At 40.5% G+C, this 25,023-nt stretch overlaps 2 protein-coding genes across 3 annotated transcripts in view; one reads left to right on the forward strand and one right to left on the reverse strand.

Moving 5' to 3' along the window:
- The window catches only part of LOC104322993 (dynein axonemal heavy chain 5), a 162,827-nt gene extending 161,647 nt beyond the window's left edge, over positions 1-1,180 (reverse strand). The window contains exon 1 of the mRNA XM_069778781.1: positions 1,118-1,180. The gene's annotated coding sequence lies outside the window, so the exon portion shown is untranslated. The remainder of the gene's footprint in view (positions 1-1,117) is intronic.
- A 7,808-nt stretch (positions 1,181-8,988) lies between these two features.
- The window catches only part of EXOC3 (exocyst complex component 3), a 28,735-nt gene continuing 12,700 nt past the window's right edge, over positions 8,989-25,023 (forward strand). The window contains exons 1-5 of one of the 2 annotated variants that reach the window (XM_069778784.1): positions 8,989-9,103; positions 12,115-12,299; positions 16,308-16,527; positions 18,562-19,243; positions 23,822-23,939. In XM_069778784.1, coding sequence (XP_069634885.1) covers positions 12,156-12,299; positions 16,308-16,527; positions 18,562-19,243; positions 23,822-23,939 — 1,164 coding nt within the window. In that variant the 5' untranslated portion in view covers positions 8,989-9,103; positions 12,115-12,155. Of the gene's footprint in view, positions 9,104-10,857; positions 10,879-12,114; positions 12,300-16,307; positions 16,528-18,561; positions 19,244-23,821; positions 23,940-25,023 lie in introns of those variants that run through there. The other variant, XM_069778785.1, reaches the window with a different exon arrangement.

The raw sequence follows: 25,023 nt of genomic DNA on the forward strand, positions 1-25,023 counted from the left end.
TTTCACTTAATCCAAGCTGGGCATTTATTTCTGGCTTGTCAGTTAAGGAAAACAATTTCAAGATTTTCAGTTTCATCTTGATTTAAGTCAGAGAACAACATGTTCATTCCAGAAATGTGCACGCACAGTCCCAAGGAAAGGAAAAACTGATTAAACTGTTTTGACAGCTGAGCTGATCCTGTGCTTTGCAGTCTCTAAGCAATTCCAGTAACACTCAAAAGCTCTTTTAACTTATCTAGGTTATAATGAATCTGTAATTCATTCTTGCACTTAACTGATGATCAAGTATTATCAATCAGTTTTTCTCCCCAACAAGCTTAAAATACCACCACATGGTGAGTTCGCTCACCCTAACGTGGCTCCTCAGCGGCATAACCTGAAAGGACTGAGGAAGGATTTCTGCAGTTCAGGAAGCCCACAACAGTCATGTTAGGCAATTTCAAGGTCACTTGGCACCTTCTATTATCACACACCCAGTGGAAGCTGAACAAATGATTTTGCTTTTTATAAAGAGGCTTCTCCTTCTCAGAACTGAAAGGGAGAGAAATAAATCTTGGGGGGACCACAACTACCTTATTTCTAGTTATAGTTTTCCAAGCTTAAGATTATTTTCCATGGAATAGGACAGACCTGAACATGAAGCTACCTTAACTTAGAAAGAAATTGCATCATTTTTCACTCTCTTGAATCAGTGCTTTGTCCATAGTGGGGTGGTGCAATTCAAACCAAAAGGAAAAAACAAAATGGTTCTCCTACAGACAGTTCCCCCACTCCTCTAATACTTATGTTAGCTAATCTAGTATTTTTAAACTCTGAATACTGTGAACACTTTGCCTCAATTATCTTTATCAATTCTGAAGTCTGGATTTGTACTTTACTTGGCCATTTTTAAGTTTCCTTTTGTGAAATCAAGAACAGTATCAAACCATGCCATAGAGCATTCTCCTGTTTTCATGTAAGCCAAGATGGCAGTATCTAAACAATGAGCTCTAAGTTCTTTCCACGTTGGCATACATAGCAAAAAAAATCTCTGTTAAGATTTTCTGAATTTTGCAAGACTCATGATTTTTTAAAAAAATGCAACTTTGCTTTTGCAAAAGTAATAACAGAAACATACCTGAAATACATCTTGGTAAAAGAAGAGCAACTTTTTAAGTCCACTAGGGGCAAAGAACTGTTCTATAAGTTGGAACTAAAAATAAAATTATAATTGCAGTTAATTGTGAAGTAATTTTAAAAGACTGGAAATTTTCAAAATATATTTAATTATAATAATTTAATTAATATTTACCTTGTCATCAGAAATAATGGCCTCCTCCACTTGCTGCTCACTTAAGCCTATCCCATCTGCTAATCTTGATACCAAATACTTGTGTCTTTCATCTATCTGAGCTTTTCTCTCCTCTTTGGCGACTCTGGCTTGCTTGGCTAGTTCTTTCCTAGTTTCACTGGAAAGTACTATACTTTTCTTACCAGTTGTCTAGAAAATAAAAGTTTGTTACAGACAGATTCTTTTTTCTCACTTAAGGATTGTATTTTATATTGTTGATCTTCAAGCTGATTTTGTAAACTACTTCAAGCAGTAACATAAAAAATTACATCTAAGGAATGCAGAGGGAAAAGATCAGTAATAATTAACTTGTTAGGTCAGAATTATTTTTCAGTATAAAGCTGCTACAATGGAAACCTCAGATTGGAAACTTCAGATCAGGACCTCTGAATCAGATGTGGATCCAGGCTAAGGTCACAATACAAATTTAGCAGTATAAAGCCTCTAATTCAAAACTCAGCTTTGTAAATCCAGCTTCCAAACTTCTATATGTCCATATTCCAGATCTGGGACCAGACCTATCTCTGCCAGCATTTTAGTATATAGTATCAAGTTATTACCTCAAAGGAAATAAATAAACCAAATCCACTATAAAATCAGTCACCACTGGAACAAATATATAACTGACATTTAATACAGAGGTCACATAAAGGTAGTAGCAGAATGATAAAGAAGGAAATTTATGTAGACAAAGGATTTTTTTTAAATCTTCATAACAGTGTGAACAAGATTGAAAATAGATATGGTGAATAAAATTTTTAAGACAACAGATAATCTTCAGAAGCTATACAGAAAACTAAAGATTTGGGTAAAAAAGTCACCAGAGTGAGCATTTCCTGCTACACACAGTTGCCACTGACATGAATATCTGGAATCTGGGGATGTCTGGAGTGTCTCTGTATCTCACAATTTTTATTCGAGAGAAAGAAAGATAAATTACATCATCTTCCCAGTACTCTAAACTAGGAATTGTAATTGATCAATCCTGATTTACTCTTGGATTAAAAAACCAACAAGCTGGCCAACATCTACCTTTGCCTCCTACCATTTCATCTTACCAGAGACTCTGAATGGATGTTTTACACCACTCCTGTCTCTACCTGCATCTCTTTAAGACCAGGAGACACCAAGAATGCCTGAACACCTGTAGTTGTTGGTCAGTACCATTCTGATGTCTCTAAAAGCTACATGTTTTCTGATTTACCATTCATTCTTCTCCCATGTAGGTCCCAACTCATCTATGTCAGTCCTTCATCATCTCTGGCTTCCATGCCAACAGCTGGACCCCTTGTTTTGCATATGCCTTCCCTGATGCAGCATGACCTTATCAAGTATTCTTAACCAATATTAATTTTCATCTGGGCAAAGGAAGGGGATTAACCAGTGGATGATCAAAAAAAACCAATCCCAAAACCAAAATCCCAGCAACACACATTGTAAGCACAAAAAGTAAATGGCCTAACACTGTATACACTTTTGAGTGGCTCGCTGTTCTTTTTCCTTGTAATTAAGAGAGACTGAAGGAATTCAGCACCCTCCAGTATTAGGCCAAACTTCTGTCAATGAAGACTTCTAGAATAATCTATACAGAATAAAATTTAACAGACAAAAGGTAGCTGAGTAACCACCTATTTTAACATGAAAACACTTGCCGGAAGAACAGCAGTCAAAGGTGATCCAGTCACAGCAGATCCTAGCTCAGTGCTCTTCGTCTTCAGGTCCCCTCCACATCTACGATGCTTACTTTCTGTGTCTAGTTAAAAGAAGTGACAAGCTCTAATTATTCAGGTATATGCACAACAAATGCATTTACAAGACCTGCTGTGTTGTGTCTTAATATCTGCTGGCTAACCTCTTCTCAGGCTGGGGAAAATGAGACATGTAGGGAACATTAGAACACCTGTTCCTCAGAAAAAACCCTTAGAAGACATTAGGGGAAAAGATGTCTTATAATAGCTTTTCTTTCAAGTTCAATTGCAAACAATCCCTACTGATAGCAGCAGAGGTAAGAAAAAGCAATTTAAGGTACTAGCTTGAAGAAATCTGTTCTGGAAAAAATAGAGACTCTGAAATATTGTCACTTTTCATACTTGCTATTGTCACCCAGTTATTCCTCTTCTGTTACTTCTTTATCTAAATTCTGATTGTCAGTGTCGTGGTTTAACCCCAGCCAGCAACTAAGCACCACACAGCTGCTCGCTCACTCTCCCCCCGCAGTGGGATGGGGACAGAATAAAAAAAAAGTAAAACTCGTGGGTTGAGATAAAGACAGTTTAATAGGACAGCAAAGGAAGAAAATAATACTAATGGTAATGATAAAATTACAATAATAATAATAAAAGAATTAGAATATACAAAACAAGTGGTGCACAATGCAACTGCTCACCACTCACTGACCAATGCCCAGTTAGTTCCCGAGCAGCGACCTGCCCCTCCCGGCCAACTCCCCCCAGTTTATATACTGGGCATGATGTCACATGGTATGGAATACCCCTCTGGCCAGTTTGGGTCAGCTGTCCTGGCTGTGTCGCCTCCCGACCTGTTGTGCCCCTCCAGCCTTCTTGCTGGCTGGGCATGAGAAGCTGAAAAATCCTTGCCTTAGTCTAAACACTGCTTAGCAACAACTGAAAACATCAGTGTGTTATCAACATTCTTCTCATCCTAAATCCAAAACACACCACTATACCAGCTACTAGGAGGAAAATTAACTTTATTTCAGCCGAAACCAGGACAGTCAGTCTCAGGCATTTCTGACAAACTTGCTACTTGCAGAGACTTGCAAGACAACTTGAGCATATGGGATATCTGCAGAATAAAGATTGCTAATATTTGCAGTAAAAACAGGACATATATCATTAGAGTGTGTGACTATCTTCTGTTGATTGTTTAAGCCTCCTGAAGAGCTTTTGAAGCCCTTTATTTAATAAAAAATTTATTCCATGTCTTTGTTTTTCCTAGAAATTAGGATTTGAATATTTTTAGAGTCATTTAAAGCAACAAATAAGAGTATTTATGTTTTCCTGATACTAAGCACAATAACTTATCTCCAGCCAGCCACCATTTCTCTTTTAAAAATTTTAATTACAAAGCACTCCTAAATATCACTTTATCTCTCCTTAACAGAAATACTGGTTTAGTTAGCTTCAAAAAGATAATTATTTGAAAGCACTGAACAATGCTATTTGTAATTGTTACAGCTTGCTTTTAGCCCAAGAAAAAGCCACCATTTTATTTCTCAGAAGATGATATTTAGGTCCCATCCTTGGCAGCAAATCAGATCCTCAGTGGAGCATGCAGTAGTGCTAATGAGCGGCTCACTAAACTTTCAGGAACTACCATTTAATTTATTCTAAATAAATGATGAGATTGTGACTAAAATTAATATTCCAGTAGCACTGATTTCCTTATAAATTGTGCCTCTTTTCCCCTGACTATAATGTATTATTCACAGAATCATAAAATGGTTTTTGGAAGGGAACTCTGGAGGTCACCTGGTCTTAACCCCCTGCTCAAGCAGGGCCACTTAGAGCTGGTTGCCCAGGACCATGTCCAGACAGTTTTTGAATACCTCCAAGGATGGAGACTCCACAACCTCTCTGGCAAACCTGTGCCAGTGCTCAGTCACTCTCAGAGTGAAAAAGTGTTTCCTGATATTCAGAGGGAACCTCCTATGTTTTAGTTTGTGCCCATTTCCTCTTGTCCTTTCACTGAGCTCCACTGAAAAGAGCCTGGCTCCATCTTCTTTACACCCTCCCTTCAGGTATTTACACATGCTAATGAGATTCCCTTGAGCCTTCTCTTCTCCAGGCTAAACAATTCCAGCTTTCTCAGCCTTTCCTCATAGGAGAGATGCTCTGGTGCCTTCATCATCTGCATGGCCCTTCTCACATCCATATCTCTTGTACTGGGAAGCCCAGAACTGGACACAGCACTCCAGGCACGGCCCTACTGGTGCTGAGTGGAGAGGGTGGATCGTGTCCTTCAGCCTGCTGGCAACACTCCTCCTCATGCAGCCCAGGATACCCTTGGCCTTCTTGGCCACAAGGGCCCATTGCTGGCTCGTCTTCAACTTGGTGTCCACCCAGGTCCTTCTCTGCCAAGCTGCTTTCCAGCTGCTCAGCCCCCAGCATGTACTGGTACCTGGGCTTGTTCCTCCCCAGGTGCGGGACTTCGCACTTCACCTCGTTGAACTGCATGAAGTTCCCATCAGCCCAACTGCCCAGCCTGTCGAGGTCCCTCTGGATGGCAGCACGACCCTCTGGTGTATTGACCACCCCTGCCAGTTTTGTATCATCAGCAAACTTGCTGAGGGTACGCTCTGCCCCAACATCCAGATCATTAGTGAAAATGCTAAACAGGACTGGACCCAGTCTTCACTCCTGGGGTACACCAGTAGCTACTGGCCTCCAACTGGACTTTGTGCCACTAATCACCACCCTCTGGGCTTGTCTGTTCAATCAGTTTTCAATCCACCTCCCTGTCTGCTCAGCCAGCCCACGCTTCATTAGCTTCTCTATGAGGATCTTACAGGATTGAAGGGTAAATTCAAACTGTAACTGCTCAACTGTGGTAATTTGTGACCCAGGAACGATCTGGCTTGGAGAGCAAGAAGGCCCAACTGCAGAAGGGGTTAAGCTGGCTGGAAGCAGGAATGCCAGAGACAGAACAATGCCCTGTAAGGGAGTGTAGTTTCCCTTGGTGATGAGATAAGAAACAGCCACAGCATTGTCTTGTAGCCACCCTGCAATGTGGGTCAGGGTCTATCTTTGGGCAGCAGAGCTGCTGCTGGGGGATGGACCCAAGGCTGGGCTGAGGCATTCCATGCTGATGCTCACAGGACTGGTGCCAGTGCAAGTGTATATAAGGAATCTTCTGGTGGAGTACCTTTGCAGAATTCTTACAGAACCAGTTACAGCAGCAGGGCTGTCCAATGCATTGTTCATTAATTTATTTATTTTTTTTATTTCAGTACAAATGTGTCTTTAATTCATCTCAAGGGGCACAGTAAAAAATGCCCAACAGGAGACTGTCAAAAGCCTTACTGAAGAAAAGGTAGACCATATTCACTGCACTCCCCTTACCTACCAAGCCAATCATCTCATTGCAAAAGGCAATGAGTTTGATCAGGCATTTCTTCCCTTGATGAATCCATGCTGACTACTCCCAGTCACCTCCTTGTCCTTCATGTGCCTGGAAGTGGTATCCAGGATTAGCTGCTCTATCACCTTCCCAGGGATTGAGATAAGGCTGACTAGCCTGTAGTTCCCTGGGTCCTCCTTCTCGCCCTTCTTGGAAACAGGAGTGACATTAACTTTCCTCCAGGCACCTCTCCCAGTTCCTGTGAACATTCAAAGATTATTGAGCGTGGCCTTGCAATGAGATCAGCCAGTTCCCTCCATGCTCTTGGGTGCATCCCATCAGGGCCCATGGTCTTACAAATGCACACTTCGCTTAAGTATTCCCTGACCTTGTGGAAGAGGATCAGGTTAGAAAGTACTGAAGCAAAGTGGGCATGTGTAAATCCATGGGCCATGATGGGATGCATCCGCGAGCACGGAGGGAGCTAGCTGATCTCATTGCGAGGCCACGCTCAATAATCTTTGAACTAATTATTCGATCTATTATCATTGTTAATATATTCCAGAAAAGAGATACCATACTATATGCCATACTACAGAGCATACCATACTATAGAGTACTACTCATTTTAATTCCAGAAAAACGGCTCTAATCATCTTACTATGATTCAACACTAGGAAATCTGCTAAGAGATCAGAGTTGCACAGTGCATGGCTCTATAAATCCATATAAATATATAAATATGCATTTGTTTATTTACATGTATGTATTTATTTATAAAGCTGAAAATTGCACATTGCAGTCCCTACACTGGCACATTCAGAATAGCACGTACCCACCCAGTATATATAAGTATGTTATAAACTTAAACACTCTACTTAGTATTTGGTTTCTCATTTTGTTCCTGGAATTTTTTTCCATACAAAGCCAACACGAAATACATATCATTATTTTCTCCCTTACCTTTTTTTATAGTAATGAGAGGTGGACAGAGATCAATGTTGGGTTTGGAAGAAAGTTGTGTTGCTCTCAGTCGTTCTGATTCCTGCTGTGCAGAGTGACCAGGAGGGGAACTAGGCTCGACTCTTCCCCCCAACTCAGTCTCACGTCCCACGGTCTCCTCCATCTCCATCACCACACAAAAATCAACCTAAATCAACAATGCATAAAATGACCACATAATGAAATGTTGTAAAAACCAACCACACCTTCAGTATTTTTATCCCTGTTTTAGCACCAAGATGATAGACTAGCAAGGAAAAGAAAAAAGTAAAATTCTCTACTTTTGGTTGCTAATTCAAAATGAGAAGATCTAAGCAGTTTACCAAATTATAAAAGCTCCTTAAAGGTTGCCCATTATCAAAACTTTATTTCTAATTGCATAACTCTCATTTCTGTCTGATCAGACTGCTGCAGGTGGGAACTCACGCATTGAGGGACAGGTTAAGCTCCTTCCTTCCTTCACGACAGCTGCAGGTCCCTCTGCAAAGCACTGGGCACAGAGTGCCGGCTGAGGCACTTGCTTAATCTCAGGCGGGTTTTTAAGCCTGCGGTCTGCCTGGGCACTTGGAGTTGCTGGCAGCTGCTATAGCAACCCCTACACAAACCCAGCTAACAACCCAGTCCCCAGGAGGCACCTCGTCCGTCCCCATTTCCTGCTGTATCCACCAACCCAGCGCTAATTTCATAACTATTTGTCTTTTTAAACGCACCATAGTTTTCCCTTACGTATGAATTAAATCCTAAGCAAGCAGCTTCCCTGAGCCTCAGCATTTCTGACGTGCAGAGCCAGGGGAGGCCGCAGCAAGCTCCATCTCGGCAGCCACACCAGTCTCCTCAACACAGCCTTTCTCAGGACGGCCACAACCCGGGTTCTGGGCAAAGTGTGAAGAGAAGACACAGCTGAGACAACGGGCTGAACGAGGACCTTCCCTTCTCCTCTGCCAGGCAAAGCCACCTCCACATAGATCTGAGAGGTACTGCATGATTCGCAGCCTATCCACCTGCAGCACCTTTACTTCGCATGCTTCCTTTTTCCAGACGATACCCAACGTCCAAGCTTTCACTGCAGTAGGTTACCATTCAAAACCAAAGGCTTAACACCTCAAAGGACTTCTGCACTTTATTTTTTTTTTTTAAACCGATCTCAGTGACCTTGAATCAGGCCCCAAAAGCACTGACAGTGCCCTCGACACTGAGAGACTGTAAAAAAACAACAAGAAGGGAGGAAGATGAGGAGGCGCCGCCGGTAGCGCCCCCCCACCCCCGCAGGGTGCAGAGGAGCCCGCTCTGAGGAGACCTGGGCGCTCCCGTCGCTCCCACCATTCCCGTCGCACCCAACAACGCGTACACGCACACAGCCGCCTCGCCCCCGGGACGAAGCTCCTCAGGGAGAGCCGGCAGCGGTGCTCCGCGGCCACTAAGGCAGCCTGAGCCGCTAAGAAGCGGCTGAAAACCGCTTTTTCGGTTACCGGGCGCCTCATCCCGCCCCCCCCCCCATTTCCCGGTGCCGCGCAGGCGCAGCCCGCTCCTGCCAACAGGTGAGGGCGCCTAGCCCGCATGCGCGCCGGCCGACGGCGGGGAGGAGACGGCTTCGCTGATGCGCCTGCGCGGCCGGCGGTGCGCCGCTGTGTGGGCCCGGCGCCTGCGCACTGGCGGACTGTCAGTCCCTCGCCGCGGGGCGGGTTGCAGCCGGTAAGTGGCAGCTGCGGCTCCTTCGGCCCCCGCCGCTGGCCCCGCGCCGGGGCGGGGGTGGGGTATGTGCCGTGCCCCGGCCGGTGAGCGCCGCTTTGCCGGTTCCTTGCCGGGACTGTCGCTGTCTGTAGCGATCCGGGTCTGGTAACGGGAAGCGGAGTGGAGACGGGAGAGGCCGGGCAGGGCCGGGCCAGGCCGGGGAGCCCCCTCGAGATGGCGAGGCCGAAGAAGGGGGTGCTGAGGGCTCCTCCGGCGCCTCCGCCGAGGCTGAAGGCGCTCGGCGTGGCGGGGCCGCAAGCCTCGCTTGCGTGCCCGGGGACAGGTCTCCGGCCTTTGCCCGGCAGGGACGGGCACCTGCGTCGGTGTCAATAATTCGAGGGGAGCCACCTCCGTCGGGGAGGGCGGCCGGGCGGAGCCGGGGCTGCCGGCCGGGGGCTGCCGCAGCTTCCTCCGAGCTTTGTTCGGAGGGGTTGTGCCCCAAACTTGGGCTGTCGTCGCCCGCCTCTGGCCCAGAAGCTGGTTTTTGGAGGGGGGCGCGGAGCGTGTCGCTGCCGCTGGCTCGCTTCTCGGCTCCCGGCCGGGGCTTGAGTCCCGAGGATGAGGGTGTGCTTTGCAGCTGAAGCCTTTCCGAGACTGCTCGGGACTTTCTTTTGTTCACTTCTCCCAGTACTTTGCTCTGAAGATGTTTGTGGGTTTGGCTCGTAGCCTCTGTGTAAGGTTGGCGTGGTTTCTTAAAGTTTGCCCTTCCTTTTGAATGGTTAGTAGTTGTGCAACGGCCTGTCTACCTCAGCAAGTTAGCGCGTAATCGGTTAGGGCATTGAGGTATTCTGACTACTAACTTTGTTCGTGAGGTCTGCTTAATGTGCTTGGGTAGTGGCTGTGTGGGTTAAAGCTGTCGTAACTCTGTTGGTTGTATTCAGAGTTGTTAATAAAGGCAGTAATTCAGCATAAAGCTGCCTACCGCAGATAGATTTCTGTAGTAAATTCATATTTAGAAATAACAATTTTTTTTAGAAATTGCAGATACAGTCCTGATAGCTTGGAAGTGGCTTGGACTAAACAAAACAGGAGTATTCATTCAGAAGTATGAGTGGTAGCAATAGATCCTAAACCTTGAGATGTAGAGTAGGAAGTCAAACATTTGAGCTAAATGGGCCATTAATAGAGAAGTGATGGGTATGGTTTCACAGCTGAGGAGGTAAAGTAGAACATGAGTTTACACTGTAGAAATAATTATGGAATAAGTGCATATTTATGCATGTAATTTTTAAAGATACGAGAGATACAGATCTTGAGGTATCAGACTTAGGGTCTTATGGACTAGCTCTTGGGCAAACCTTACCTGAAATCTTTTTTAACCCTGATAAGTTCTAAAATGACTAATTCTACTAATGCTGTACTGAGTCTGTCCGGGATGGAGTTAACTTTCTTCATAGCAGCCTGTACGGTGCTGTGTTTTGGATTTATGGCTAAAACAGTGTTGATAACACACCAGTGTTTTGGCTCTTGCTGAAGGGTGCTTGCACAGCGTCAAGGCTTTCTCTTTGTCCTACTCTGTCCTCCACTCCCCTTGAATAGGCTGGGGATGGGCAAGAGACTGAGAGAGAAGACAGCTGGGATGGCTGACCCAAACTGGCCAAAGGGAAATTGCCTACCACATAATGTCATGCTCACCAATAAAAGATGAGGCAGAGGAAGAAGAAGGGGGGTTTTTGGCTTCCAGGGTGGCCGTTGTTCAGAGACTGTCTGGAGCATTAATTTGCCTGTGGGAGGTTGTGAGCAATTTCCTTTGCTTCACTTGTTTTTGGGTGGGGTTTTTTTTTGGTTGAGGGGGTGGGAGGTGTTTCCACTTTCCTTCACCTATCAAACTGTCTTTCTCTCGACCCATGAGTTTTCTCACTTTTGCTCTTCCAGTTCTGTGCACTTGGCACAGTTCTTCATCAGATCACTGTTCTGTTGAGATTAAGTGATGTGCTGGATATAGGAATGCAGACTGCTTTGACAGTCGATATCTACTTTGAAGGAGTAATATGGATATGAGGGAGTATAATCTGTAGTTGTGGCAGCAGAACCTAAAATGTTCTGGTTTATTACAAGACTAAAGACATAAAATGTTGGAAAGAATTTGGAAGGAATGAGGGAGTCCAGATGTGTTCCTTGGAGTTCTGTGGACACCATGTTCTTGTATCTTCAGTGCCTGGGATCCTCCCTGCTTTCTGTTAGTAGCTAGTGAAGCTTGAGAGAACAGGTCTGATTTGATGGCCAGCAAATTTTATCTTTTTTGCATACTGGTTTGCATGCATATCTTGACTTCACTAGAAGTTCTGCTGGAGACCTAGATGAAATACTTGATTAATTTTTCCCTGCATACCTACACCTCTGATGTACTGATACTGTAAGAAGAACTGAATATGAGAGTAGGAAATAAAAAAATCATCCATTGGAAGTTTGAATGGAAGTGCTTTGTAGTTAAGTCTCTGGATTTAGAGCTTCCACAGCTATGTTTCTCTCCACTTCTGGTAGCAAATTTGACCTGTTGCTGCAGGGGGACTATAGTTCTCTCAGCTCCACCAGATTCTAGTTCAGGAAGAGTTAGGACTGTTGGTTGGACAATATTCCTTTATGTTTGTCTCATTGCCCTTTTAGTAGGCAAACCTACTCTAGGATTAGATAGAATCTGTCTTTTAAATGAAGATTGGCTGTTCTTTTGTTGTTGTTGTTGTTGTTTTGGTTTGGGTTTGGTTTTTTTTTATGCAAACTTACAGAGAGCAAGGTAAATGCAAAAACAGTAACCAAAGAAGATTTCATGTAAACTAATGAAACAGAGTTAAGTGACTTTAAATGCAATTCTTGTAGAATTCTGATTACTACTCTTTATAATGCAGTCTGATGATGCTTCTGTCAAGTTGCACTGTTTATGGCCAAAGTTAGTTCTCCAGTTGTTAACTTTGAAATGATACATAGCCATCAAATGAAAAAATATTTTCTAAAAATGTTCTATTTCTTTTCAGTACTGTTAAATTATGAAGGCATTTTGAGGTCCTAATCAACAATGGAGGAAACGGATAGGGAAGCAGTTGCAACAGCTGTTCAGAGAGTAGCAGGAATGCTTCAGCGTCCTGATCAGCTGGATAAAGTGGAGCAGTATCGCAGGAGGGAAGCTCGTAAGAAGGCTTCAGTAGAAGCTCGACTCAAGGTACAAAGTTCAATAAACCTGAGTGTCCATGGTGCAGCATGAATGTACCTCCTTTTTTTTGCATTCTGTTTTCTGATTCTACATTTTCATCCAGATAGTTTTAAACCACAGACTTTAATTTTTGCTCTGTGTCCAAAACAGAAACTTTGCATCCTGAAAGTAATGCAAACTAATGCTGCACATATTACTGAAATTTTATTCAAGGATTTCAAGTGTTCTTATGTTCTGTAACTTACACAGTTTATCCATGGACAGCTACCCTTGTACTGTGTAGCCTGTCAGCCAACAAACCTTTGTCTTAATGGTTGAATGCTGAACTTGTAACAAAAAGTTGATGATGGTGACTGAAAAAGATCAGTCAGTTTAGTCTCTGACTTTTACATGGGATTATGGAAGACAGTTAAAATCTATCACATTTTTGTCTGTTGCGGAAGTGTTCCCCATGATTTTTCCCCTCCTTCACATGTGTACATGTGAGTGCACGCACGCACATGGACACACACAGACTTAGCCTAAAATATGAGTGAGGTCATCCTGTGTTTAGTGTCTATGTGTTACTGAGTTCTGTGTTTTCTTCTTTCACTGGTACTCACTAGCCAACAGTTGTTTTAGACTACTGTATTAAGTAATTGGAGTAGAGCCTTATAACAGTGTTTTGGGAAATATTTTTGGGTTTACCAGATCAAAATGGCCGGTATACACTGTATCTAATCTTACATTTCAGAATAAGTTAGTTTATGTCACAACTATTTGATGGCTCCTTCTTTGTGGGGGTCTGCATGAAGTAGAAGAGAGCCTGCCTTCTTTCACAGTGAAAAAATCTGTTAGCAAATTACACATTAATTTTTGTCTGTAGCATGAAGCGTATAGTGGAGTCCATTAATAATGGATCAGCTGTTTAGTTACTGTGATCTGTTTATAATATATGAGCACAGTCATTTGCCTACTGGCTGCTTCTATATTCAGTGATGACTAAACATAACTATAAGTTCTGTAAATGCCTAAATCCACTTTATAGCTAATTTTCTTGTCATTTTCCTTAAGTTACCTTAACTTCAGTCATCTATAGATGGTCAGAAATACCTGTTCCAAAAAGAAGTACAACGCCCCTTAATCCATTCAGGATGCATTCCTGAAACAGGTGACGGTTAGTGATGGAATGGATAGTAAAGCAGTTTTTCCTGTAAGAATTACTATAATGGATGGGAGCACAGAGAGGACATAAGAAATGCTCTTGCTCTGTATTTAAATTGTGTATATGTCTGGTGTGGAAGATGGAGAGACAGGGTCATCAGGATCATCAGCCAGAGGAGTTGCTGACTTTTCAGGTTAGATCACTGTTGGAATACCTCAGCTGCTTCATCTATGTGAATGAACACATGGTAAATCTTTCAGTGTGGACATGTTGGTGCTTCTTTCTGACTGGATATGCTTTCATCTTTTTCATCATTTTCTTCAGATGAATCAAGATAATCAAGTCAAACAAGGGTGAAGAGTAGAAAACCAGGGTAATAGTTGTGGGTCACTTACAAGGATGAAGCCGCAGAGGTCTGGAATGGTGTTGTGCCCAAAAAACCAGCATCTCCTTCAGTTGGTTATCCTACTCCTCTCTCTATATCCTCTCCCAAATATTTAGTTATGTCCATTTCTTACATCCTTCTCTGCATTTCTTCCTGCGTTATATAAATTCTTACAGGAAAAACTGCTTTGAAATTTGTCAGACTCATCCGCTTCATGCGTGAGACTGATGGCAGTTAGTGAAACAGTATTTTTAAGCATCGGTAGCAGAACTCTGAAATGATGGGTGGATAAGCACCAGCTAGCACTGTAGGCTAGTACGTCTGGGCTCTGCAGTCCAAAATGTAGGCAAAGAGCTGCTTGGACTCTATTGCAGAGCCTGAAAAGTTATGAGCATTGACAGCCATCTTTGTGCACATACTCAGTCAATGGGAGAACTTAGGTTTTGGTTTTCTCTCACCCTGAAGAAATACTGCATACATATCCTAGGAGAGTTCCTATGTCATGGGTTTTCCTGAGTATAAACATGCTTGAATCCTCTACCTTTTGATTCTTAGTGGCTGTGCAATCATGAATTTGAACCATAGGGCTCTAGGGAGACCAGGCAGCCAGGGTCCTGGTTCTGTGGCTTCATGTTGAGAGCTGTCACTTGAAAAGAGATAAAAATGAAATTTTGAGCCCTGTTCCTAGGATGGCTTGTTTTTGTTTTTTTAATACAGCAATGGTCAGTCCAATCTAAGATGGGTATGCATTCTTGGAAGTCAAGTCCACAATGCTAGGACATGCCTCACTCCCTGTCCCCCCACCCCCTTCCCTGGCCCTACTGACTACTAGAACACGAAGTGAACATGGGTGGATGTAGATTTTTCCCTGGCTGTTTGTGTCAGTGACCAAGATTAGTGATTGTTTCAGTTTAACATAATCAAGTTTCTGCAAAAGTTAAATAGGCAAAAATTTGAATATGTAATACTTGGAAGATCTGCCTCAGAAGAAATTGAAATATCAAATCAGAAGTATTGAACGTTCAATGGTCAGGTGACTTTTAAAATACTTTATGGTCAGCTTCAGGAGATTGTGTTTGAGTATCATATTGAATGTTTGAGTATCCTAATTACCTCAGTTTCTGTAGGGGAAAAATGTGTTAATGCAGCAATTCTGTAGATAGATATTGTATAAAAATGCCTTACCACTGCTTAATTGTACTGAGTCCGACAGGAAAATAAATTTTTATCGATGAAATCAGCACATCATAATTTGAAAGTACATAAATAGCGGTAGTTTAAGAATCACTGCTTTTTTCTGGGACTTTCCCAGTACATTTAAAACACAATAAATGTTGTTCATAGTTACCAGGATTTCCTCTTTGGCTTCTAGTATCAGACAAAAAGTTCCATGACTGCCCAAGCTTTTTGGCATTAAAAATATGGCAAAAAATGTGTTTTGAGCTTAGCAAAACCATTAGTGCCTCACTTCTTTACTGGTTACTTCAAGTCCTTGAGGTAAGCAACTGAGTTTTCACTGATGTCTTGCCTTTCGTTTGTCTTTTGAAGTCTGTTATTTCCAGTTTCATTTCCACTCACCTGATTTCATCTTAGTCACATCTTTTTAAAAATACATATATAAAAAACATCCTGTGGATGTGATCTGATTTCTTTCACTCATATATGCACTATAATGCATTTTCTGTAAGGTGTCTGGACCGTCAAATTATTTTCAGGACTAACAGCCTATGTGAAGAGTGATTATTTCAAGTGTCACCTGTCACAAGAGCGATCTATATCAATAACCTCTCTTTATGCCAAAATAATCTAGTAGTTGGATTGTTGGTCTGGTTGTTGATGTTTTACAGTGCAAAACTTTATTTAGTTTGGGGTTTTGTTGTTTTTTGTTTTGACTGAATTCTTTTTGATATATTTGTTTCTTTTTTTTGCTTTCAGGCATGACAGGCTGGAGGGGTTTTTTTAGAACATTTCAGAATTTTAATTTTTTTTTTTTTTTAGAACATTTTCACTTGCCATTCAAACTTTTTTAATTGGTTTGGTAAAATGCTTTGTGAATCTGTACATACCAAGCACCAAGCATTCTGTTGAAACATCTATATCAGCTTTCTTCTGATAGCCCCCTTTGAAGTAAATTTATGAAGGAAATGCAAAGAAATCTGATTCTGCCTTCCCATAATCCTGGTTTAATAAAGATTTATAAAGATAATGATCTATCTGCCTAAGCTCCTATGTTAGCTTTGTGGGTGAACCAGTTGTATCTAGGTCCTTTAAAACTAGATGCAACTTCAGAACTTCAAAGAAAGAATATGTGCGCACACATGGAGTAAGTTACACGTTTCTAGTAAGCTATAATATTGCCTTTTCAGGTTTGTTTTCCTCTGAAAATGTTAGATACTGAAATTAAAATTAATTTTTGAGAAACATTGTAAATAGGGAACCTATAATGATTAATACGAGTTCTTTCTTTGTTTTATTGTTTGTATTTAAGGCAGCAATCCAGTCACAGTTAGATGGAGTACGAACAGGTTTAAGTCAACTGCACAATGCACTGAATGATGTGAAGGACATTCAGCAGTCTTTGATAGATGTCAATAAGGACTGGAGACAGAGCATCAACACCATAGAAAACCTCAAGGATGTTAAGGATGCTGTAGTGCAACATAGCCAACTGGCAGCTGCTGTAGAAAATCTCAAGAATATCTTTTCAGGTAATCTAATATTTATATAATCCATCACATAGTGAAAGCACTTTAAAATGGTACTAACAGCTGTAAGGTTGTCAAGTAATGCTGAGAACTTTAAACCTCACTGGAAATGAAGAATTAAGGAAGAATCACCTACACATCACATTCAGGGAAGTAGCTGGTAACCATTTCATATATATCAAGTCTAAATTGTGCTGTCAGAACTTCTAGTCTGGCCTATCTCATCATCAGACACAAGTCACAAAGAAGCTTCTTGCTAGCAATCAGTAGCAAAGATAACATGTTTAGTATAAAAGACTGAAATATGCAAGTGGCATGTACAGGAAGAAAATTCGTGAAGATCTGAAATGTTGCCAGTGAGTTGGGCACCTACAACAAGCCTAGGTGGTTGGGTAAAAATAGTCCCAGATGATTTTAGGAAGCAAAAATTTTTTGCAGAATATGAAACAGCAAGATCTCCAGTCAAAGATTCCCTGGCAGTCTTTCTCACACAACAGCTAGGAGCCTGAAGGATTTCCCTTAATTTTATAAGCGTAAGTATAAACTACCTGAAGTTCAGTTTCAGCTGTGCACAGTCCTGGCTTCCCAGTCAGACAGCACAATCACAGAAACCAGCTCATGTATAAGGGAATTATACATGGGAAGTACTTCTTCCTTGCACCACTGCACAATTGCAAAAGTTTTCAAAATTAAATAAGATTAATGTGATATAGTGGATACTGTAAAGATAAAGAAAATGGTATTACCTCTGTCCTTCTATGCAGCCTTTTTGGTGCACATTCCATTCCATCTTGAATCAGGGTGAATTCCTTGCCAGGACTTTTCTGCTTATAAGTCATTTTAAGAATTTTACCTCTATGGTGGGGGCTAAGCCTATCATACCCCTTTGATTTTATTTAAATAGTCTTTTCTCTCCTCTTTCTCTCCTGAAAGTAATTCCCAAAATGTGCCTCTAAAGAAAAATTGTTTCCCAGTCATACCAGGTTGATTTGTTTAATCTCTGTAAGAGTGTGTCTAACTGCTATGGTACCAAACTGGGATATGGTGTGCAACTTAAAGAAAAAGACTAGTATTTACATTCAATGTCTAGCAAGGAAAAACAACAACAAAATTCTATGTGTTCCAATGCTGAGTAATTTTGGGGGTGTTGTTTTCTTTTAGATTGATGAATGCAACTGAGACAGTATGCCTTTTCTTTTCTGGCATTCTGAGAGGTTTTTAGTGTGAAGCATCTCCCCCCTGGGATTGTTAAACAGTATGGTTGATGATAACTTCACTCTGAGCAAAACAAATGTTTTATCAACCAAGTGGTTTTCATCATGATTAATGATTGTGTATAATTGTCTTTGCAAACCTTCTTTGGGGGCTGCCAGTTCCATCACTAGCTGCCTTTTTTGCAGTGACAATTTTTCTGCTGAGATTTTTCAGTTCTTTCCCCCACAGGATCCTAATCCTCTTCTATAATATTCCTCAAATACTGAAAAATAAAAAAGAAAAAAAAAATCTTCTAAATAGTTTAGCAGCATAGGTAATTATCAGTATTCTTCCTTTGTGCCTTAGGCACGCAAAAACTGTTCTTTCAAGAAGGAGGTAAAATTCAGTATTTGTTGGGTATATGCAGCCTCAGGTTCAACAGGGTAAGCGACTTTTAGTCAGGCAAGTTAAAAGCCTTTTGTGTAAGATATAAGGAAGCTAGTACTGCAGTTTGTTTCATAGTAGACTTTCATGGATTTTTAAATATTTTTTTTTAAGGGGGGAGAGGGAGAGAAAGGAATTTATGTTCTGTTGGCACTATGATCTTTGTTTAGCTACTGATCAAAATGGAGCATTGGAGTTAATAATGTGTAAAGTTACACAGCATTTACTAAGAATTTTTTAATACTTTAAAATAATTTCCTTCAAATTATTTCAAAAGAATTACTACAGCTGTTTTCCAGCTTGTTTCCTAGTGCTGTTATGGTCTTGTATTTATTCTTTGTATTTTGATTGTGGTGTTTTACTCTTTTTGTTTTTTCTTCTTCTTTGCTTTTCTTTCAGTTCCAGAGATAGTCAGGGAGACCCAAGATCTGATTGAGCGAGGGGAACTGTTGCAAGCTCATCGAAAACTGATGGATTTAGAGTGTTCTCGTGATAACCTGATGTATGAGCAGTATCGCATGGACAGCAAAAACACACATGACATGAACCTCATCCATACGTACTTTGGGGATATGCAGAAACTTTCTGAGGAGTTGGCAAAGCAACTTTGGATGGTGGTTCAAAGATGTCTTGTTACAGTCCGTCGAGATCCAACCTTGCTTGTTTCTGTTGTTAGGATAATTGAGAGGGAGGAGAAAACTGACAGGCGCATGTTAGACCGGAAAAAACAAACTGGGTTCATACCTCCTGGCAGACCAAAGAAGTGGAAAGAAAAAATGTTCAACATTTTGGAAAGAACTGTGAGCACACGAATTGAAGGCACTCAAGCAGATACTAGAGAATCTGACAAAATGTGGCTTGTGCGCCATCTAGAAATCATACGTAAATACGTCCTTGATGACCTTCTTGTGGCTAAAACCCTGCTGGATCAACGTTTTCCCCCACATTATGACATTTTCAACAGATTGCTAAACATGTACCATCAAGCTTTGTCCACCCGCATGCAAGAGCTTGCTGCAGAGGATCTGGAAGCAAATGAGATTGTTAGCCTTCTAACTTGGGTTTTAAATACATACAAAAGGTAAGGTCCCCTTATCTTTTCTGTTAGCCATAGTTGAGAGTAAGCATGCAAAACACAGTTTATGTGCTAATATTTGCACGTCTATTAACATGTAATAAGATAAAACAAAAGAGGGATAATAGTAAAGAGCTTGCTGTTTTGATATTTGTTATGCATTTTGCTTTGTGGAAATTGCTCCTTAAAACTTGTTTGCATTTTCTAATACGTGATTTTTTACTTGCTTTGTAAGCTTGAAGTTTTAATGCAGTTAGACCTGTTGAAGCTACAGTCACCTTGTACTTCTGTGCCAGTTTGGTGAAGTACTGGGAAGAGCAAAAGAGACTTAAGAGCTCTTGTGTGTGAAACAAAATGTTTGTTGCTGGCCATAGCCCCAGAAGATTTGTATGGTTATTAACTTTCTATGGTTCTTTTTTACAGGGGCTGGCACTGTTTCAGTGTGCTTCATTACTGTTCAATGGAAAGAATGTAATAACTTCCTTCAGGTTTTCTCTCAGAACTGTGTGGTGATTTGTTTATTTAGAATTTCTGCTTACAGCTTGTCTCCTGTGATACTCTTAAAATGTTTTCTTTTGAATTGTGTGATTTGTTGGAACAACTTAAGCATTATGTCTTTTTTATGATCCCCCCCCCCCCCCCCCCCCCCATCTTCCAGGTAGAAAGAGCTCAAATGGCAACTGTTTAGTTTTTGCTGGCATGTAGTTACTAAAGCAACTGATTTGTTTGGGGAAAAAGTAATGCTAGCCTTTCTGTGGCTCATGACTGTAATCCTGTTTTCAATAGCTGGCATTGACCCAGAGTCTCTGCTGTGTACACTTTTGCTGTCTTCAGTTGTTCAGTCTCGCTAATTCAACAGATTGGACGCTTTGGTTCAAACTCTATGGTTTAGAGTATAATACCATAAAGCAAATAGGTAGGAGATAATACCATTCTCTAGAATTTTTACAACCAGCTTTGAGATTCATTTTGTGTTCAGAACTCTGTGCTTTGCTTGCTTTGCTCTACGCTGTGAAGTTCTCCTGCTTTCCTCCCTGCAAGGAACAATCAGGAGCACCCACTAATGCATACTTACATGACATACCTGTGCAGGGTATATGAGAGATGCAGCTACCAATACGGACCTGAGTTCATTGGCCTTTTCTTTGTTAATAGAAGGCCAGAGGAATAACTCCACAGTGAATGCAAATCAGAAATACGTGAATCCCTCTTCCTAGAGGTGCATGGCCTTGGCAGAAATCCTGCTCTCAGGTTCTTCATTTATGTCCTGAGGCTGATGTTCCAGTAAAGCAACTCTTGGTCTTAAAATTGCCCTTCTGTCCTTCCCCCCGAAAGTAGAGCAGATTGCTATTGAGTTATACAATTCAGAGCTAAAGCACTCTCAATCCATGTGTTCCGTCACAGGAAGGGCGAAGGGAGGCAGGAAAGCCAGCATTGCATCTATTTACAAAGCAAACAAATCAAAATGGGATCACTCCTGCTAAAGCAAGTTATGTGGCTCATAGCACCTGATGGTAGAGTCTTGTAAAGGAAGTGAAAGAGTGAGAGGAGTGGGCACAGTACAAGATATCTGAGAACGCACTTCTCTCCTGGGTATCCATGTAACAAGTGTGACGGAAATTAGAGGAAATATCTCAGGAAAAAATATTAAGGCTTTGGGTTTCTCTCTTCACTTAAAAAAAAAAAAGAGACTGAGGGCAGTACAGTAATTGTATTTTTATAGATTACAATAAACTGTTATAAAGAGGATGATAATTAGCTGTTGTGCATGTTTGTAGTGGACAGTGGAAGAAGACATTGGCTCAGGCTTGTGAGTGGGAAAAGTAAAGTGCTCAAGCGGGATACTTGCAGAGCTTACCAAATGTCGCTGGACATTTCTTAACAATACGATAAACAGTTCTCTGTAAGGATATGTTTATAATAAACTGTGAAGGAAGATGCCCTAGAAGACATCATGAGAACTGTGTTTCTGTGATATTTCTCCCTTTTTTGCCTGTATGAAAAATGGGTTCTAAACTGCTGTTACATTCTTTGTTCACTTCTATGGAACACTGTATGGTGGAAGATCGTTTTGTCCTTTCTCATCTTTCTCTACTTTTAATAAATGTAATTGAATATTAGAGGAAACATATACATTTGTATTTGCATATTACAGCTGCACTTCCACACCAGCTGAGAAAATACTGACCAATCAAGAAGAGCATTGAGGTTTTTTTCCATGTAACAAATTGTTAAGAAAGCCATGCGTAACTTCTGTTTACAATATTTGCAAGATAGGAGTTTTAAAAGAATTGTGTTCTTCTTTACCAGAGCATGTCTTGGAAGCTGTTTGTAGAACTGTATTCAACTCATAGCTGAGAAATAAAGCGATGTTCCATGTGGAATAATAGCCTTTAATATTTGAGTGGGAAGCAGTTTTACTGTGCTAGATGTATTTCTCTTTCATATTTAAGTCAATGAGAGCTTTGGAAACATACTGCTATTACTAAATCTGTACTGGGTTGGGATCAGGACCCTAATCTGGGTTTTAGGGAAAATACAAGTCTTGTAAGATCCTGATGCCCATATTCATAACATCATTTTATCAGATACTGATCAAGTGTTGACAAAACTGCTAAGAGTTCACCAACAGTGCTACAGACAGTGTCAACAATCTTCACTCTAAGGAACAGAAGGAATGGTACTATGTATCTAGATGGATGCTGTTTCTGGATTGAGCACGTCTTTTCACAAGACAGAGCAGGGTTGGTGGCAAGCCTGGCACAGGAGGCAGAATAGCTTTCTAAAATGTTAGTTTCCAGATAATACAATTCTGGTTGAAATTTCATCTTGATTATAAGCTTTTTGTTGAAGGGAAATAAGTTCCTTTCCCAGTTAGAAGCCTCCTGACACTTCTAAGAGGGTTGTCTATCCCTTCCTTTCCTCCGGACACTTGGGTTGTGGCAATCAGGTGAGAGAACTTGTGTATAGGAAGAATTTTTGTCTTTGGGTGCTAGAGGTAGAAGCCTGTTGTCTTTGTTTTGGGGTTTCAGTTGGTAAGCTTTGAGAAAGACTTAATGTTTCTCTGGCCTTGTGAAGTAGGGATAATGATGATATAATGAGGCTAGAAATATTTTCTAATATGGCACAGTGCCATAAACAGCTTCTCACATTTCCCCTGAATAAGCCTAGAGCAGGTCCTGCTATTACATGTATTCTTTATGTAAACGGCGACAGAAAGGAATTCAGTTTTCTGAATAGCTTGAGCCACTTAAAGTATCTTCAGTCTCTTTTCCTACAGGCACAGGAAGATGCTACGAACGTAAAGTGTTCAGTTACAGTGGCTTTTATGGTTTCAAAGACAGGAATTTTGTTCTCTAAGTAGTTAGCCATAGCATGTGGGGTTTTTTTTAGTTCTTTGAGATTTTTTTTTCATCATGTGGAAGCACCACTATGCTGACTCACTGCATGTACCCAGAGAACAACTTTAACTTGCAGAAATATACAAACTGAACACTTGTTTAGGGATATTTTTTTAATTTGCTATTTGTTTTTTATAGTTGCCACTGCAAATACAGAATTTGTGGCTTCCTTCTGAAAAGCCCGCTAGAAATGGAATGTGAAACAATTTATGTTATTATGATTGAATATATATCCATCAACTGTTAATAAAGCACTCTCTGAAGAGTGTGGGTTTGGGTTATTGATTTTTTTTGAGCATGAAATATTAAGAGTTCTTGCTATGTTGTGCTTTGGCATGGCTTTGTTCGTTTTAGTTACACAAGCAACTCATTATATAATCTTATAGAGATGCAAAATATCTCTGTAAAGTATTTTATATAATCCTTCTCAAAATATTTTTGAGGTTGCTCTAGTTTCTTTATAATCCTATAAAACCAAGGATTTTACTTTGCAAGCAAGTATAGCTAATGGTGCTGTTATAATGCAGTACCCATGAAGTGCACTTTGATTTGGCATGCAAAATGCTGCTCCTCTTTTATTAGGTGTAATCTCTACCAATACAGGAAGCATTGGTAGATTTTCTTTTAATATATTTTAGCTTTTGCAGATGTGATACGAGTAGCAAAACAGAAGCTCCTTTGAGAAACTCTTGAGTATTTCATACTTTTCACTGACCTTTCCCATTCTGAAATTCAGACTGTAAGTTGTCCGTCATGACCTCTGAAATTTAAAAGACATCTAAAAATGTCCCCTATTAAGAGCCCACAGGTTGAACTAGTTGGCTTTTATTCAGTCTTAAGCAGTCACTAATTCTCATACATAAAAGTTAGAAACACATGAAAGAGTTGAATATTTAAAATGTCTGTAACATTTTTTTAATATATGCTAGCCTATAGCTTTTACATCCTGTTCTTTCTTTTGTATAGTTTTATTTACATTCCTTTTAAATGCATTTATTGTTGCAGCTACTATTAAAAACTTTTTGAAATGTATAGGTATTGGAAAATTGCCCCTTACAGTGGTCATAAAAAAAAAAAAAAACTGCGTAGTTTTAAACTTTTTATCTCATTTGTCTTCACTAATCTGTAACGTGTGTTCGTTTTGGTTTTGTTTTTTTGTTTGGTTTTTTTTTTTTTAAATCAGTACAGAGATGATGGGAAATTCAGAACTTTCTCCCGAAGTGGATGTAAATTCCCTGAATCCTCTGATTTCACAAAATGTGGTGGACCAGCTTCTCAGCAAGTATATGTCAACACTTACTGTGAGTAACAATAATGCAAAGACACCTTCAGATGAGTTTGTAGCTGCATTAGTGCCTCAGTGCTGTTCCTCCATCAGAGGAAACTAATGTGACAAATGTGAACTCGATACCATTACTTTTATAAATTTTCATATACTATGTGTAGGTTTGTTTATAAAGTTATAATCAGATGATTTTATAGATGTAAATAGTGACCTTTCAAGGACTAATTATGCTTTGCAGACTGTATTAATCATATTTTATTAGAAAGGAAGGAATTCCAGTGTTCATATATCTAAATTCATAGTGCTAGTATGTTGGGTATTACTATACTTACAAGCCACTGAATGCAGCTTGGTCCCTATAATAACTATGTAAACATATGAGACAGATGTGAGCTTTTCAAGGTAATCAGGATGTTCATGTTAGCCAGCTTGATTCTTTTAACAGTCTTTTTCCTTTCATGCCTGTCAACTGCATGAGCATAATTTCCTTTTGTGGATGCCATTCCAAGTGCATCTTAAATACAAAGGTGCTGCTTCTTGGTTATCCTAAGAGTCACTGGAAATTGGTCAACTACATGGCAAAGGAATCAGTATGTGATTGTCAGGTTTTTAAATGTATTTTTCTTTAAAGATCCACTGTTGATTGCCTCTGAGACTGGATGTTGGGATAGTTGGAATTTTGGACTTGCTGTTCTTACATTGTTCAACTGAATTCCTACTCCTCCTAACTTTAGGAGCTCTGCCAAGCAGAGGAGGGAAATTTTTTGTTGCTTTGGATGTGTCAGCTACTAAAATATGTCCAGCAACAACAACTGCTTGTACTTGATACTCATCACAATAATATGAACCGATCATGTTATGTCTCAAGGAAGTTACCAGTAGGGGCTCTGCTTCACTTTAGCTTTACTAGGACTTTGACGCAAGTTTATTTTTCCGCACTTACCTTTAGGACAAAAAAAACATTGATTTGTTTTCTCAAGCTGCTTTTGGCTTGACTCAGGAAATGCCTTTGAATTCCTTTTGCCCCTCTTAAGATGAAAAAATATATCGCTTTTTCAGAAATGTTTTTTCCCTACTTACTGAAAAATATTATATATAAA

The sequence above is a fragment of the Haliaeetus albicilla genome, chromosome 3, assembly GCF_947461875.1.
Source record: "Haliaeetus albicilla chromosome 3, bHalAlb1.1, whole genome shotgun sequence".
NCBI classification, from domain to species: domain Eukaryota; kingdom Metazoa; phylum Chordata; class Aves; order Accipitriformes; family Accipitridae; genus Haliaeetus; species Haliaeetus albicilla.